At 39.3% G+C, this 18,274-nt stretch overlaps 1 protein-coding gene across 6 annotated transcripts in view; it reads right to left on the minus strand.

The window, feature by feature from the left end:
• Positions 1-18,274, minus strand: part of LOC147337921 (T-cell surface antigen CD2-like) — a 30,283-nt gene that overhangs the window by 7,935 nt on the left and 4,074 nt on the right. The window contains exons 2-8 of one of the 6 annotated variants that reach the window (XM_086312844.1): positions 17,937-18,257; positions 17,545-17,802; positions 10,149-10,469; positions 9,707-9,964; positions 9,436-9,624; positions 9,200-9,316; positions 7,852-8,769 (exon numbers count right to left, since the gene is read on the minus strand). In XM_086312844.1, coding sequence (XP_086168970.1) covers positions 8,579-8,769; positions 9,200-9,316; positions 9,436-9,624; positions 9,707-9,964; positions 10,149-10,469; positions 17,545-17,802; positions 17,937-18,257 — 1,655 coding nt within the window. In that variant the 3' untranslated portion in view covers positions 7,852-8,578. Of the gene's footprint in view, positions 1-7,851; positions 8,770-9,199; positions 9,319-9,435; positions 9,625-9,706; positions 9,965-10,148; positions 10,470-13,104; positions 13,314-15,171; positions 15,982-17,011; positions 17,129-17,243; positions 17,466-17,544; positions 17,803-17,936; positions 18,258-18,274 lie in introns of those variants that run through there. The other 5 variants (XM_086312896.1, XM_086312888.1, XM_086312863.1 and 2 more) reach the window with 5 other exon arrangements.

Below are 18,274 nucleotides of genomic sequence, written 5' to 3' on the forward strand. Positions count from 1 at the left end.
TGACGCCAAGTGAACTCCAGTAAGCCCTAATAAGTATGCCCAATAATAAGGCTCCAGGTCCAGACGGCTTCCCTGCAGAATTCTACAAAGAATTCTGGACAATTTTGGCACCAGTATTCCACGGCATGTTGCAGGAAATCGAGGAAAATGGCAGACTACCACCAAATATGAATTCTGCCAACATTAGTCTCCTGCTAAAACCAGGCAAAGACCCTTTATTTCCCTCAAGCTATCGTCCAATTTCTCTTTTAAATGTAGACCTTAAAATAATCTGCAAAGCTCTCTCAAAGAGATTAGAGAAAATGACCCCCCTTTTAATTCATCCTGACCAAACTGGTTTCATAAAGGGTCGGCACTCCTCAACAAACACTCGTAGATTACTTAATTTAATAGACTACTCATACGATAAAAACATCGAAACCATAATATTATCTCTAGATGCAGAAAAAGCATTTGACAGAGTTAACTGGAAATTTTTATTCGCAACTTTACACAAATTTGGTTTTGGAAACTCTTTCATAAACTGGATAAGAATATTATACAATTCCCCAACAGCTCGTATCAGAACAAATGACCAGACATCCTCCAGCTTCTGTCTCCTGAGGGGCACCAGACAGGGATGCCCACTCTCCCCTTCACTTTTTGCAATTTTTATCGAACCTCTAGCAGCAGCATTTAGACAGGCTACAACAATTAAGGGCATAAAATGTAAGAACATAGAACATAAAATCAGTCTCTATGCAGATGATGTGTTGCTTTTTCTGCAAAACACACAAACCAACCTCTCTGAGGTAATTACTCTAATAAACTGGTTTTCAAGAGTTTCAGATTATTCAATTAACTGGCCAAAATCTACAGTTCTCCCCATTAACTGCTCCTTCCATAATTCTTCCTCTGCCCCACTGCAATCCAGAAATATTAAATATTTAGGTATTAATGTCTCTCCTAAGCTTTCAGACTTAACTAAATTAAACCACATCCCACTTCTAAAGAAAGTAGAAGGCGATCTGACTAGATGGAAATCTTTACCCATATCACTCATGGGAAGGGTCGCCACTATAAAAATGATGATCTTGCCAAAAATAAATTACTTATTTTTGATGATCCCTAACAAACCATCACAAGATTGGTTCAGATCTCTGGATTCATATATTTCCAAATTCCTTTGGAAAGATAAACCCCCGCGTATCAGCTTAAAAACGCTACAAAGAACCAAGGATAGAGGAGGATTAGATCTGCCTCATTTTCACCAATACTTCTTAGCCAACAGGCTTCAGTTCATCTCAGAATGGTTAAAACATACCTTCTTAGTTGAGCCCTGGCTAGATGTTGAACAGGCACTATGCAAGGATCTAGAGATTTCAGACCTACCATTTATTAGCTCAAACATCAAAAGACATGAATGCTTTAAAAGTATCAACATCAGCTTTTCTCTGACAGCATGGTGGGAGTTTCTAAAAATAACGGAGTCTTCATTAATCCCATGCAAACGTACACCTATCTGGAATAACCCTGACATATTACAAAACAATAATATGATTAATTTCCCAGAATGGAGTTGTAAAGGAATTAAATACTTAGAACATATATTAGAGGGAACAGAATTTATTCCATTTGACAGACTAGTTGCACAATATGGGATCAACAAGACAAGATTTTTAGAATATCAACAAATTAAATCCATAGTAAAAAAGAAATTTAACCTCAGTCAAGTTGAATTACAAACACCACTAAGTGCGACACATTTTCTTACTCTTAAATCCCCCAAATTATTATCTAAAATATACAGAACACTTTCTAAATTAGATGAATCAATATCCCTTCCTATTGCAAAGTGGGAAGCAGATTTATCAGTCAGCTTAGACCAAAACTTCTGGTCTCAGATTTGCTTAAAAACCTTTAAATTAATTAAAAATCCCAGTCTGCAATTAATACAATACAAAATACTACATAGAGTGCACTATACAGGTCATCGGATGTTCAAGATGGGCTTTACATCTTCCAACAACTGCTCACACTGTCAAGGCAATACACCAGACAATTATATCCACGCTCTTTGGTTCTGTCCACCAGTTCAGAAGTTTTGGCGCGAGATATGTGAAGACTTATCAAAGTGTCTGAAATGTAACATTCCAACTTCCCCCTTAGTGTGTTTACTGGGCAGCTTAGATAATGTCACTTCAGAAAAGACTATAGCCCATATGATTTTCACTGCCCTATGCATAGCCAAGAAAACAGTCCTCATGAACTGGAAAAATAAAAATAATCTTAATTCTAACCAATATAGAAATTATCTATTAGATTACATTAGTCTTGATACAGCCTCTGCCACCACATCAGATCAATTGCTCTGGGCTCCTTTTATCAGCTCCATCACCTAGTGGGGGTGGGGGGTCATAGTTTGGTCCCGCCTTCACTGTTGTGATTGGTGTGGGGGTAGGGACAGGCTTAGGGCGTCGGGGGGTTCCCCGGAGGCATCTTCCTTGGGGGGCTCAACCCGGGGTAGCGGTCATGTCCGGTTGGGGGCTCTGTTGGCTCTCAGGAGACTGTTTCCTCGCGGCTGCGTGCAGCGGGGCTAGGGGAGGGTCTGTGCTGACGGACGTGGGTTACTGACCTGGTAGCCTGGCTGGCCCTGGGTGGGTCCGGGATGGGCGTGAGGTTCTGGGGGCGCTCCGTCTCTGGGCTGGGGCCCGGGCCGGGCCTCGGGGGCTTGGGTCCTGGTTGGTGTGTTGCCGGGGTTGTGGGCTGGTGGGTGCATGGGGGCCCGGCCCTGGAGCAGGGTGCCGCCGGTGCGTCGAGCCGCCTGGGGGGCTCTTCAACTGGTGGGGGAGATGGTCACATCTTGCAGGAGCTTTCCTCTCTTCAGGAACTCTCTCTGCAGGAGGGGGAGATACAGGAGAGGTGGAGGAAGATCTCAGCCTGGGCGTTTACTGTCTTATGTAGTCTGGAAGATGAGTGGATGGTGGGGTGGGTGCAGTTTTCTCTGTGGTGGGGTTGGGTGGACTGTCCCGGGCTCTGTGGGGCCGGGAGGCGCTGCTGCGCTGGGGCCCGGTCTGGATGGGCCTGGGCCCCCTTCCCCTGGCGGGTCGCGGAGTGTGGGAGTGCCTACTGGGGTCAGCGGGGGAGCTGGCCCCAGGGAGGGGTTACCTGCCCCTCCCTTCCTTCCCTCCCCATCTCCAGCTGCCTCCCTCTTCCCACTCCACCACAACCACCCACACATGCAGGGCCTTGGAGTAGGGGTATGTCACCAGGGTGCAGAGGAGGGTACCCCCCCCCCTCTGTCCCCTTCTGGCTGCCTCTGCCTCAATTTTATTCCACAACTTAGACATTCACATTATTCACACTCTCATTACACATACATATAGGATCTTGGGGTGGGCACAATCACGGAGTCCAAATTACCATCAGGGTGTACACCTCACCCCTGGCGTCGTTGCCCACCTCTCAATTTTAAATACATTTAGACATTGAGGGCTATCAGGAGGGACTATGCGCTTACCTGCTGCTCCTTGGCAGGTAGCTCCACGCCCTCCTGGGTTTTAATTGCACCTTAGAACACACATGCATCAACACTACAATGAGCGGGTGGAGGGAGGTTTGGAGTCTTCTCCCACCCCCATTCTCTGCGGCCTGCTGGAGCGGGAGGGCTAGGTGGAGTTGGCCGTCCGACTGCGGTCTGGAGTGTGGGGCCTCCCTGCTGCTACGGAGTCGGGGCGGTCTGCCTCTCCCCACCGCAGGGAAAAGGGTAACACCACCTGGGTCTGGGTGCAGTTCCCCCCTCCAGGGGCAAGGGTACCTAGACCCGGTTTGTAGAGTACGCTTGGGGAGTGTGATCGTGTGTACAGCGTCTCTTTATGTCTGTCTCCACGTTGGTTGAGTGTGGAGTGAGTGCATATGAGAGCATGAGGGGGGGAATGGATGTTTGTGTCTGTGTGTGCCTGTATGTCTGTGTCAATATGTCAGGTTGGGTATCAGACGCCACCTCTCTGGGGACACCTCAGGCCCTCCAAGGTTTGGAGGCCTATCTCCACCCACCACCACTTCCCCTGCCGGTGGCGGACTCCCTCAGGTGTCGGTGCGTTGGTGGTTCTTTGTGTCTGGGGGTGGGTGTCCAGGTACACACCGGCTCACTCCTTGGCGGCCGCTTGTCGGGGCCTGGAGGCTGGGGCTCGCTCGGGCCCCTTCGGAGGTGGGGTGCCCCCGGCCTCTCGGCCTGGGGCTCGGTCACTCAGGCACAGCTGGCGGCCGGCGGAGCTCATGGGCGCGTCACTGCAACTCCCCCTGGCTTCTGCTCCGCGGCTGCTGGGTGAACCCTCATCTGGGACTCTCCTCAGCTCTTACTGGAACAGTGGCGCGGCTGCCCCTCTGTTGGTCTTCCTTGGTCTCTTGTGTTCTGGGGGCCTCTGGATGTCTGGAGTTTTGATCTCCTCCATACCTGCTTCACACCCTGGAGGACGGGGCTGTGGCCCCCCCACACTCCCTAGCAGATCGTTACATGGAGAAACCTTTGGAATACAAGCGCGCTGATCCACACAGGTATGCACACGGGTGTTCACTGCTCGTAGACCCAAATTACACCTTTCTTGGCTGCTACTTCGAAGCACATCTGTCCTGCGTGCTGCACAACAACATTGAATATTTAGTATTTACTGCTGTTTACACTTAGCTAGATTAATGCGATGGTGTTGTGTTTAGTATGTTGCTTTGTTTTTTTGTTTTTTGTTTTTTTTTTTGCTTGTTTTCTATTCTTCTCTCAACAGGTGATCCAGGAGGTTTTTTTTTCTCCCCCCCTTTCTCACTGTCCCTCTCCCCTTCTGTTTTTCTTTTCCTTCCTCTTTCTTTCTCCCTTTCCTATCCCTCACTCATGTCTGTCCCGTCTGTAACATCTGAAAATAAAATATAATAAATAATAAAAACAAAGATCGACCAAATGGACCAATACGGCAATGCCACGATGATCCATTTGGCAAAGTAAATCCATTGGGTATCCTTGTTGGTCTTCAGACAACAATTCTGATGGCTAAAGAACCAAATGGGACAGGCAGAAAAAAAAAAGAAAAAAAAAAGAAAAAAGAAAAAGAAACAGACAGCCCAAACATAGCATCCTATGTCTGTGTCAGCTCAGCAGCCAGATTCAGACTCGTACAACCTACTTTAAGCATGTTTCTTGTTAGTGTTGAGCTTCAGAAAAGAACGTGTAAATTTAGACTAGACAGGAAGTGATCATTATCACATGTGACAACTGCTCCAAAGTATCTTAGAATTAATAAATTAAAAAAGTTACATGACACAAGTAAAAACAAACAACAAAAAAGTGTGCAGCCAGGATTTTGGTTTTGTGAAGCAGAAACAGAAATAGTCTAAATGATTCCAGAATATTTGATTTGATTTTTTAATATATGGAAAAGAATAGTGAAAAATACTTTTTCTTTTTTTTGAGTACTATTGTATTCGGGATGCTTTACATATTGCTCTAATAATGTAAAACTTTTATTGACTGCACTTGATCGGATTTCTGCAAAACGTGTGAATAAAGATGAAAAAAGTCAACAGCTCACCATAAGAAACTTACCAACATCACCAGCAGTCCAACCACAGCTTTCATGTCTCCTCTCTCTTCAGTGTTTGTGACCCAGTCAACAGCTGCCTGCAGTCCGTCCTGTCAGAGATCAGTGTCAGAGGAGAATTCATAAAAACTTGACTAATAAGAGCATCATTATATTAATCTTGTTTTTCTGAGTAACAGGCTCCTATAGCAGTGTCGTACTTTGACACAGGATAAAGAAATTGCTGCTTCACTGAGTGAATGGGTTAAATGCAGAGACGAATTTCCCCACGGGGATCAATAAAGTATACATTATTATTATTATTATTACTACATCATTATTAAATTTTACAATAGAAAAAATGATGGTATTTACAGATGTATCCAGAAATGTGTATTTGTGTGTTGGAAATAGAAATCGGAAATACATGCAGCAATTTGTTAAAATGTGCAAACAAATGTTGGGATACCATATTTGAGAAATGTTTTTATTTAAGCCACCAGATGGCACTGTTCCTCTTGAAATGCCCCTAGTCAGGGAAGGAGATAGTGGATAGCTTGCACTGATCCAACATCAACAGTACTGCTGTTCAGTATGTAACATTTTCTTATCAATTGAATACTAAGTAAATACAATTTAGAAATTTTGATTAGTGTAAAGTTTCTAGTGTTGTATGAATTGTTCTGTATGAGTTGAACTGAAACCCCGGCATCATTTTACCGTTGTCACAATGTTATATCAAGAAAACTAGTTTATTCTAGTCAAACTATGATGTATGTATGATGTTTTCCACAGACTGAAGAACAACAATCAATGAAGGAATGGACATGTATACATTTATTTTGTATGAGAGCAGATCACAGGCCTTAACAAGAATCAATGACTAACTCTATTTAATCTGTCAAAGGGCTTATTACAAATTTTTGCTATAAGTAATATTGTTACAGCTTCAGTCAAATAATCAATTAATAAATAAGTAAAGTTAATATTTACTGAAACAAATGAAGAATCTTTATTTAATTTCTTCCCCTTCAGTTTTCTGTACATGTAAATATGACCTTTCAGCGTTCAATTCAATTTTATTTATGAAGTGCCAAAAACAGACAACTAAAAGAGCTTTACATCCTATTGGAGGATACAATAATGTACAGAGAAAACCTCAACAATCAGACAGCCCTCTATGAACAAGCACTTTGGTGACATTTGGAAGGAAAAACTTCTATTTAACAGGAAGAAACCTCAAGCAGAACCAGGCTCGGGCAGGGGCAGCCATCTGCTTTGAGCGTTTGGGGGTACAAATTTTAAACCATAACTTATATTTAACCTCCCAAGATTCGAACTCTTCCACTGCATGCATTTTTAATTTCTCTTTGATATTTGGGCTGATTGGGACCTGATGAATGTAAAAACAAAGAATTACCAGATTTTTTTTCACCTAAATTTTGTTTCTAAGAAAAATGAGAGCCACATATAAGGATATTCGTTTAAAATTTCGATAGAACAGTAGCAGTATAATGTCCTCGTACAATTGAGTATTTATGTCTAAATAACCCAAAATGTGATGTCCACATATGTGGACGCCAGGTCCTAGGAGGTTAAGGAAAAAGTTAGAAGCTGCTGAAGTTCCCTGCTGCCATTAAGAAAAGCCATAAATAAGAGCTACCATCTAACAAATCTTTCATTACATCAACACTGTTAGCTTAACTAATTAAAAATACAATAAAGAACAAACTGAGTCATCTATATTGGAACAGGTTGGGATATCTGGGACAGATATAAACAATGATTAATGTTTGTGAATATATGGACACTATGAAAAATATGTTAAAATATACATTGCTACAGGGTAGGGAAGGGTAAAATATACATTTATCTTTGTCTAGGGAGCTTGGAAAGAATCTTTGAACAGAGGCGGTGGTTTACGACACCAATTGTCTGCCATCTATAATCCAGTTTTGAGATCCCTTCCCAGACGCCTTAATGCACTCACACCCTGGGCCATCTGACCTCAGGAAATCACATGATAGGGTGGGGCTAGGTTTCACAATGAGCTCACCCGAAACCCTGGCTCATTGTGACCCACACATGTTTTCACACCTTGGCTCATGTGATTAGGTAGAGGATCATCAGGGGGTCCTTTGTTCCTCTTTGGGGGGAAACTCCCACTGGATTTATATCTGGGACTCTCCACCATTTGACCTTAGAACTGAAGAAGCTTCTCAGATGAGAGGTGAAATGTCTTTAAGCAACTTAAAGAAGTCCAGACACTTTTCTTTCCAAGCTCCTTAGACTACGATGACCTGGATGAGTGAGAACCTTCAAAGGCTAATTTACTATTAATAATAATGAGTTATTAATTTATTAGTTTTATCCAATATGTTAATTTGTCACAAATACCTTCTAATGACAGGCAGATAAGCCGCTCTCTCTCCACACAGATGATTTCTTTGTGTTTGTCTAGTCTTTGGTCTTCAGTCTCAACATAACTGTAGCGTTTATGTATGTTTGGAAGGAGGCTGAGCTGCTTTATTGTCAATACACTGACAATTTGCACTCCAGATATGTGTGTTAAAGCAGCTCTTAGGTAATTGTTAGTATAAAAAAGATGCCAAGATGTTAAAAATACAACTTCCCAGAAAATGATCAGTATTGATAGTATTATGTCTATAAGAAGTAATTTGATATTGCTTAATCTATAAATTTTAACTGTCCATTGTTTCTCAAGAATTTTTTTTAACACCATGTTCTCTTTTTCTGTGTTGCTGCAGTGAAATTTGTCCAAAAATTCAGTTTTTCAATGTTGCCTTATTTTTCTAACAAGACAAGTTAAAAACTCACTTAAATGATAACAGGAGGAAATCTCAGATCTTTAACAGGATACAAAAAAGAACACAAAAACCTCCACTCATAAAAGCTGTGGTTGAAAAGCTTGTACACTGAAAATCACAATAAATGAGAGATAGTCATACATCTTGACAACAAGTCCTCCCTCTGTGGCTCTTCAGTGGTTAGTTTGCATAGAAGCTCTTAATTCACCTGACTTTATGAACTCTGGCATACAAACAGTCGTCTTCTGTAGGTTCAGTGTGCTGAGGCGGCTTTGAAAACCGGACTTGGCCATTCTCCACCTCTGCCTCCACCTCTGCTGTTTGCTCCACTCGCTTCTCCTGCTGTTTCATGACCTCTAGATTAGCATATGTTACTTCGTGCTCACCTTCTTCATCTGCAAATTAGCAAGAAATGTGAGAAATTGTGAAACTTCTTTGCTTTTTTGATAGGAGTGAAATAAAAATGTTCACTGTTGTGTCTGCTGTGGAAACAGCTGTTTTGTTTTAGCACAAAGACTGGAGATGATGTGAAATGGTTTGTCTGACTCTGATCAAAGTTCACACAAAAATGTTCCAGTAGTGAAATGTAGTTTTATCTTTGGAGAGAGCTGTTTCTCCTTCTTTGTAGTTATTGTATTAAAGTTAGCTGATCAGCAACAGCCAAAAATTACATTTACATATAACAAATGCATCAATAAACTCAACCTAAAACAGCAAAAACAGTTATTAAACAATGTAAAATGAAGATGTATATTTAACACCAAAACAAAATCCAAAAGGTACACTAACCCGAGCAAGTGACTGAGGAAAAAATAAGTTTTGTACTTTTTGGTTTAGTTGGTCTGTAGTTTTGCGTTTTCCTCTGAGCACAGATGAGCGCTACACCCACAACTAAGTAAATTACAGCTGCTGAGAGAACAACACCGACCAGTGGGAAATATCCTGTTCAAAACAAACAAGACCACAAGTTGGCAAACATACAGTATTTTCTTAATGAAAAGGACAAGAAGGAAGAGGAAAATTACACACATAGATCTACAGAGTTTTTATTTTCCACTTACTAATGTTCCATGGGTCATCACTGCTGTTAGTAGAGTGTTTCTTTGACACTATGCTGGTTTGTGTAGACTCTATTGTTTGTTCTGGTGTAGGTTGTGTTGTTGGTTCAATACACAGAGTGTAATTGTCTTCACGCACCCACCCTGATTTCTGTGTCCCATTGACTAAGGTGCAGTTAATGAAAATGAAGCCTATCGGTAGAAACATATACTTGATGAAAAACAGAATGACCAGAATCATTAAAGTTGTCATTGTCACAGTGTTCTCACTCACCGCAGGTAGATATCCTCTTTTCTTTGGTGACATCACTGACGTTGTTCCTGACTGAGCAGACCAGATGTCCTGAGACGTGCTGTTTCAGAGTGATGATGTTAGTCTCATTATTTACAGAAAGGAGCTGAGCATCTGTCAGTGTGCGTCCATCCAGAGTCCAGCTGTACTGAGGACTGTCCCCTCCCTCAGAGGAACAGGACACCCTCATCTCTCTCTGGGACAAACACTCAGAGAGCAGCAGGACAGAGGACACAGGAGCTGAGAGAAACACACAGATGAGTTTATATGTTAAATCAGAATCTTGATCATTCTAAAGTATAAAGAATAACATATAGGCATCCAAAATTTTATAAGATATGCTTTATAGATTAAAATTATAATTTAATTTATAGATGAAATTATAACTTATAATGTTAGCATTTTCCAACAGGGAAAACATTACCTTGAATAAACAACTGTAAAGTCCACACGTCTGATATTCTTCCATCTGAATCAAAGGTTTGAAGGGTATAATTACCACTGTCATTTCTTCTCAGGTTATTGATCCTAAATGTTCTATAACTGGAATTAAAGGCAGAGCTCCTTTCTGTGATATTAGGAATCACCTCATTATTTCTCACATCTAGTATTTTTAATGAATTCTTTAACAACTGGTATCTCGACATTTCTGAGGTGCTGTTCATCAGCTGGATGTCCACAGTTCCTCCCAAAGCTCCATAACACTGAACTCCATCCTGTCTGCCATCACAGTGAGTTTCCACACCTGCAAATAAAACAAATGTAAAAAAACATAAATTATTATTTTAGGTGTTCAAATAGTACTTTTTTGCTTATCTTCTGTCTGTTTCAGTGCCAGAGGAGAGATGGTGGCTTTAATGGACAAAGGGTCTTAAATATAGAGCCTTATGCAGGAGGAAAAGAGGAAGACCTCAGAGAACATTCATGCAGAGGGTAGGTGTGACAGAAGAGGATGCTGTGGATAGGGTGAGATGGATGCTGTGGTGACCAAGCTGAAAGAAGAAGAGTAGTTGGAGCTTCTTCTTAGTAAGAATAATGAAACTCGTTTTTTGGCTGTATGGTGTACAGCTTCTACCTAGCTTCAAAGCATATTGTTGAAACACCGTGAGGAGAGCTGAACAGCCTACCATGGGAGACTACAAAAACATAAATAGTCCATCTACAGCATCTATGCATGCTCACCATTCAGCCTCTGCTGATCCAGTCAGCAGCTATTAAACCTCAAACTCATCAAAAGAAATGATCAACTTCAGAAATAAGTTTAGGTGACAAAATTTAATAAAATAAATGATTTTTCATTGCCCTTCACAGTCAAATAACACTAATACTAATACTAAAACTACTACTACTAATAATAATTATAATACATTTTCAACCTCTACATAAGATTCCAGATTACAGAAGAATATGTAAAAAATTTGAAATTGTACTGTTGGAAATATTAACTCTGTCAGATTAGTCTTTAACGGCTTGACAAGAGTTCAATTTGGATATTTAACAGTCAATGTTTACAAAAATTAAATATCAGGTTTTTATTTCTTTTTTCTTATATTCCACTAAAACATTAACACAATACACAATGCAGCTACGCTAATTTTGACCTTTTATTGTTTCATTTTAAAACTTAAGCATTTTAGAAATAACACTACTTTCAAAAAATCTTTTCTACAAATGATGGCACCCTGGTGGTGAATAATAACAATGCTACTTCAGACTTCATTGACAAACTTTCACACCTTTGTTGCATTTCTTACACTTACCTTCCTGTACTGTCATAATTCAGTTCTGTGCATTTTTATTTTTATAGCATAAAATCACAAAATATGCCACCTCCACAAAGATGAAGGCCTCGCAATATTAGAGAAACCCACTATTAACATATTAAACTGCATTCAGGTATATTACTCTGTTTGACTGACATGATCCGTAGTGGGCTAACAACCCTCACGACCACCTTTGCTGGGATAGCCACCATCAGGGGTTTATTATATTGGAGTCTCCACCAGCTGTTCTAAAACTGAAGGAACATTTTGGATGAGAGGCGAAAAAAAACTTAAAGAAGACCATTTATTTTATTTTACAATGACCTGGGTGGACAGTACAATGGCAAGTGTTTCATTGTATACTCTGTTGTAATAGCAAAATAAGCTATATCTGATTTAAAGAATTCAATTTTCTAAAAGCAGACATCACTGATGGGGTTCATTTTATACTCCTGTAAGTTTTTAAAGTTTTGTGTAATGTTTTGGGTGAATGTTTGGTGGCTTTCACCCAGTGCCATTCAGGACAGGATGAGTTACAGTCTTACATTTTTGTTTTATTATAGTTTTATTGGATGATGTGAAAATGTGCTCCAATACTGGACTTGATAACACAGCTGGTACATGTGCAAAAAAACAAACAAACAAAAATCAACCCCCCCAATAAACAGCATACTATAACAGACTGTTTATTGGGGGGGGGGGGGGTGATTTTTCTATGTAATCACAAGGCAGCTTTAAGACAAACTCCTCTACTTAACACAGATGTAAACTTGTACAACCTACACTGAGCATGTTTCCTGTTAGTGATCAGTTTCAGACAAGAACACGTAAATTTAGACCAGACAGGAAGTAATTGCTATTACATTTGACATCTGCTTTCAGTATCTTAGTATAAACTACTTAAAGCAGTTGTCAGTACTCAATATCATCTCATTGGTACTAAGAATTCCAACCAAATATTGAACTCTTTGTCCAACTTAAAATCATCTGATTCATTCCTGCTCTACATTCAGGTGAAAATTTTATATCCTTCCAATTTTGTTTTTGAAAATAATATTTTTCGCAGATTGTGTTAAACCTCAACACTGAAATCATGGCAAAAGAAGAAAACATTAGCAAGATTGTTTCCACTTTTTCTATTAAGACAGTTGATATGGAGAGTTCAGTAGCCAAGATGAAAAGCTAAACTTTAACATATAAAAATCAAAATGGATCTAAAAGTGACATGACAACGATGCCATGAAAACAAACAAAAAAGTATGCAAAGAGTAAGTTGGTTTTGTGTTGCAGAAACAAAGAGAAAGATACAATTGATTCGGAAATGTGTGCACAACCTGCCATGGACTGACAACCTGTCCAGGATGTACACCACGTTTACCTCTACGAAAAGCCCTGCTTGAGAAATAGATGGATGTATGAGATGCATGCGCACATATTTTTTTTCTGAATATGGAAATGCATTTCAGTATTTTAGTATTTGGATAATTTTTTAATTATCAATAAAGGATAATTTAAAACTTTTATGCGCACTTTTATGTGCACTTCGTCTTATTTCTTCAAAGCAAGTGATTAATCATTTAAAATAAAATTTTAGTGGAAAAACCTTAAAAAGCTCACCATAAGAAACTCTGACCAGCAGCACCAGCAGTCCCACCACAGCTTTCATGACTGCTCTCTGTTACGTGTCTGTCACCCAGTCAGCAACAGCCTGCAATGCATCTTATTAGAGATCGTCAACAGAGGAGAAAGAGTGAAAACTTCAACCAATAAGAACATTGTTATAGTCATCTTTATTTTTCTCTGAGGTGTAACTGAGGGGCTCTCATTTTACTTTCACTTTCATCATACCATAACTGGACATTTCTGAGCTGAGGAGAAGAAACCGATCCTTATAAGTACTCAAACAGAGAGCTGTTCTTTGTAAGACGATGCATCTCTTCTGCATATGTTTAAAGTGTGTCGTCACCTTAATAAAGACTTTTATGAAGTCAAAACTCACTATCGTTACAGTTTTGGCCAAAGTTTGTGTTTTATACTTGTTGCTTCAGTTTTCAATTAGATTGTTGTTTACATGTTTATGATATAGTGACAATGATCTTTGACTTTTATTTAAAAGCTAAAGGCAAATAAAATGTTGCAATCTGTTAAAATATATTAATAAGTCACCATATGTATTTATATATGTACACATATACACATGAAACAGAAAAAGAAAGCGAGAGAGAGCAAGAGAGTATCACTGATACTTTTTAAGACCTCTGGAAATCCTGGCGAATATTTGCTAAATCCTGCTTTTAAATGAGAAAGCCTGGCTTCTTAGGAGCCAAAATATAAAAAAGGGGAATGACACATGACTTTTGTACATTAGTTTTTATTTAGCATTATGAGTTGTTTTTTTTTTCATTTTACAAATTACAGGTTGTATGATATAAGCCCCATCCATCTGTCTATTTTCTATTATGACATGTATCAGACTGTGTCAGAGTTTTTGTCTGTAATGTATTGGAACTATAGCCAGCCTGACTTGGCACCTCTGGAGCTTTGATGACCTGCACACCTCAAATCTGGCTGTGTCGAGTCCATCAAGAGAATAGTTAATTGGCAGAGTTCTGCTGTATTGAAGTTTGCTTTTGTAGGTCATTAATATGAAATTAGATAAACACTGAAAGGCACGTCTTTACTGATAATACACCATTAGCATCATATTTATTGTCCCGGAGGGCCTGGAGACTATCCCAGCTTTCTTAGGGCGAGAAGCAGGGTACACCCTGGACAGGTTGCCAGTCTGTCACAGGGCATGAATCTGTTCACTAACAGGACAGCTACAAACAGGTTGTGCCAGTTTGTAGCTGTGCAAAAGAAGCTCAGCTGAGAGCTGCCTGCTGAGTTGACAAAGAGTGAATAGTGATGAAGCTTTGTTTTGTCTGTATGTCATTCAATTAGCAGTCTCTATTATACCCTCACTGGCTTGCTGAGTGGAAAAGATGTTTAAATGCATGCCACCAGATGGTACTGTTCCTCCTGTAGTGCTCCTGTGAGGGCATGGATGCTGGGAAACTGTGCAGAGACAGTCCTTAACATTATTCTACTTTTTAAAGTACTGAAATATGGATATTTATTAAGTCTCAAAAGCTCTTTTTTTTTATATGGAGGATGAATGATTTCCTCTTAGTCACACATGAATTAGTTTTCTTTTTGAACGCTTGAATGATGCATTTCAGTCACAGTGATGCCCTCTGCACACAAACAAATACATCTTTACAAAAACACAGACAGGCTGAAACCACAAAAGTACAAGTTCTGCTTTGGGTAAAAATATGCCAATATTACCTTTACATGATGACAATTGTGGTTTTGTTTACTTTTTTGTTTGTAAGTTAGGAGACTTCTTGTGATGGCTGACAGGATTGGGATGAAGTGTGAACATTTACCTAGAATTCTTTAAAAAAAGTTAAAGAATTCATTAAAAATACTAGATTTAAGAAATAATGAGGTTATTCCTGATATTATAGAAAATAAATCTCTTTTTATCCCCCAGTAATATTAATGTAAAATCTTTTATTCAGTTAGAAAATCATCAGTCAAGTTTAACATTTAAATTAAACACACATACATATATATATGTGTATATTATATATATATATATATATATATATATATATATATATATATATATATCTCACACAATACCAGATATGTGTATTTTGCACTTTTTCATTAACGACTACAAAGAAATCAGATCAAAAGACATCTGGGTGTGTTTCTCTCAGCACAGGGTACAGGATGATTGTACTGTGGGAACACCAAGCGGCAGAATAGTCATTCACAAGTGGGACACAAATATTTTGGTGATAAAATAAACGAGGTGGCTGTAGCAGAGGTGGTAGAGCAGGTCATCCACTGATCGGAAGGTTGGTGGTTCGATTCCTGGCTTCCCCTATCTACATGCCAAATATCCTTGGGCAAGATACTAACCCCAAATTGCTCTCAGATGCATCCATCGAAGTATGTGAATGTTAGCTATGAAGCACTTTGTGTGAATGGGTGAATGCACAAGTTGTGTAAAGCGCTTTGAGTGCTCAGATGAGTAGAAAAGCGCTATATAAGAACCAGTCCATTTACCAAAACAAATATAAGCTCCAATAGATGTACTGATGTTCTGTTGTGATAGAGAAGTGCAGTGAAAGTAAAGAAGATCCATAAATCAATATGAGCTTTGATGGTTTGTATTTTTCTGAATCACCTGAAGCATCTTGACATCACCGTCTCACTCTGTTGTGCAGTATGTATAAAAGCAATGATCACTCAAATCATCTGATTTTTGAACATTGGCATACAAACAGTCATCTTCTGTAGGTTCAGTGTACAGAGGTCGCTTTGAAAACTTGACTTGGCCATACTCCACCTCCACCTCCGATTTTTGCTCCATTTCCTTCTCCCGGTGTTTCATCACCCTGACATCAGCGTAGGTTACTTCCTCATCATCTTCTTCATCTATATTGTAGCAAGAAGGAGTAACACAAACATATTATTACAGTGACTGAGTAGTTTGACTTTTCACAAAACTTAGATCGTGAAGGACCTCAGCCATCCCAACAACAGACTGTTCTCTCTGTTGAGGTCAGGAAAGCGATTCCGCTCCCTGAAGACCAACACAGAGAGACTGAGGAGGAGCTTCTTCCCGCAGGCGATACGGTCTCTCAATCACACAGTACTGACCCACACATATAGTTCTTACACACACACACTGGACATTCTGGACATTGTTTTCACTTCATCACTTAAACCACTTTAAGCATATTTGCACTGCACAAGACATAATGTGGATTGCACAACACTGGTCACTATATTCTTCATTTCCAGTTAATACTTGTACAGCTGCTGTTATTGTGTATATATTTATATTTCTTCATACATTCTTATATAGTTCTATACTGTGTATTGTGTTGTACAGTTATTTTATTTTCAACTTTAATTTATATATTTTATCTTATTCTTTCCCAGTTAAATTTACCCTTCATTCTAATTTGTGTTGTACAGTTATTTCATTTTTAACCTTAATTTATATTTTATTCCTTCCTAGTTAAATTTACCCTTTTTAATTTTTCATATTTATTTCCTATCTTATTCATAGCCTTTTTTTTTCTTTAGGTCACGAGCAGTTGTCTAAGCATTTCACTACATATCGTACTGTGTATGACTGTGTATGTGACAAATAAAATTTGAATTTGAATTTTATTTTTTATAAGATTTAAACAAAAGTGCTCAGTCCTGTTTCCTCACATTTCTCGTTACTGTATTAAAGCCAGCTGATAAATGATGCACTCAAATTTTACTGACATATGCCAGAATTAAAAACTCTTGGCAGCAAATCAAAAATGTAGAGGTAGAGGCTGGTGAGAAACAATATTTGTGTGTATTTCTGTAAATAAAATCAAAAGGATATTAAACCTTCTCGAATCTTAGAAAAAATGTAAGAAGGCAGTCTGAGCTACATGAGTAAGAACAACAGGAATTTTCTTACCTTTTTGTTTTGTAGGTTTGTTGTTTTGCTTTTTTCTCTGAGCCCAGATGACTGCTACACCCACAACTAATAAAATTAGGAACGCTAAGAGAACAGCACTGATCAGTGACAAAATACCTGTTTTAACAGGACACAAAACCAAACCATTCAGAAAACACTTTTTTATTAAGAAAGAACAAATTCGAAAAGAACATTAACAGATCTACTGTAGTAGAATTAATTTTCCACTTACTAATGTACCACAGCTGAGCACTGCTGAAAGCTGGACTGAGGATATCATTCGGGTTTTCAATTGGCACTCTGTCAGTCCCTTCAGTCACAGCAGTTTGCGTGATCATTTTAGGGTCTCGTGTTAGTTGTGTTGTTGGTTTAATACACAGGGTTTTATTGGCTTCATGCACCCACCCTGATATCTGTGTCCCATTGACAGAAGTGCAGTTAATGAAAATGAAGCCTGAGAGCAAAAACAGATTATGTATATAAGAGAAAGTGACCAAATGATCATATTTGTGATTATCACAATGTTCTCTCACCACAGATAGATATTCTCTCCTCTTTGGAGACATTACTGATGTAATTCCTGACTGAGCAGACCAGACGTCCTGAGACGTGCTGTTTCAGAGTGATGATGTTACTCTCATTATTTCCAGAAAGGAGCTCAGCATCTGTCAGTGTGCGTCCATCCAGAGTCCAGCTGTACTGAGGACTGTCCCCTCCCTCAGAGGAGCAGGACACCCTCCTCTCTCCCTGGGACAGACACTCAGAGACCAGCAGGACAGAGGACACAGGAGCTGAGAGAAACACACAGATGAATTTTGGTAGTATAACAGGATCCTGGTCATTTCTTGTTATTTTAAATGAAGAACATATATGCTGCTATTAGATGTATATCTATTCTTAATCTCCGAACAGGGAAAATAATTACCTTGAATAAACAACTGTAAAGTCCACTCGCCTGTTGATCTTGCAGCTGCATCAAAGGTTTGAAGGGTATAAATACCACTGTCATTGCTGCTCAAGTTGTTGATCCTAAATGTTCCATTAACGTGGAAAATGAGAGATCTGTGTCCTATGGTATTAGCCTGAACTTGTTTGTCTGACACATATAGTAGTACTAATGAATTCTTTAAATATTTGTATTTATGTATTTCTGAGGTGCCGTTCATCAGCTGTATGTCTATACTTCCTCCCAAAACTCCAAAACACTGAGCTCTATCCTGTCTGCCATAACAGGGAGTTTCCACACCTGCAAAAAAGAAAAAA

Source organism: Aulonocara sp. 'chitande type north' Nkhata Bay, linkage group LG2 (genome assembly GCF_057382095.1).
Source record: "Aulonocara sp. 'chitande type north' Nkhata Bay isolate Kocher_YH1m ecotype deep benthic linkage group LG2, A_spYH_male_GT1.1, whole genome shotgun sequence".
Classification (NCBI taxonomy): Eukaryota; Metazoa; Chordata; class Actinopteri; order Cichliformes; family Cichlidae; genus Aulonocara; species Aulonocara sp. 'chitande type north' Nkhata Bay.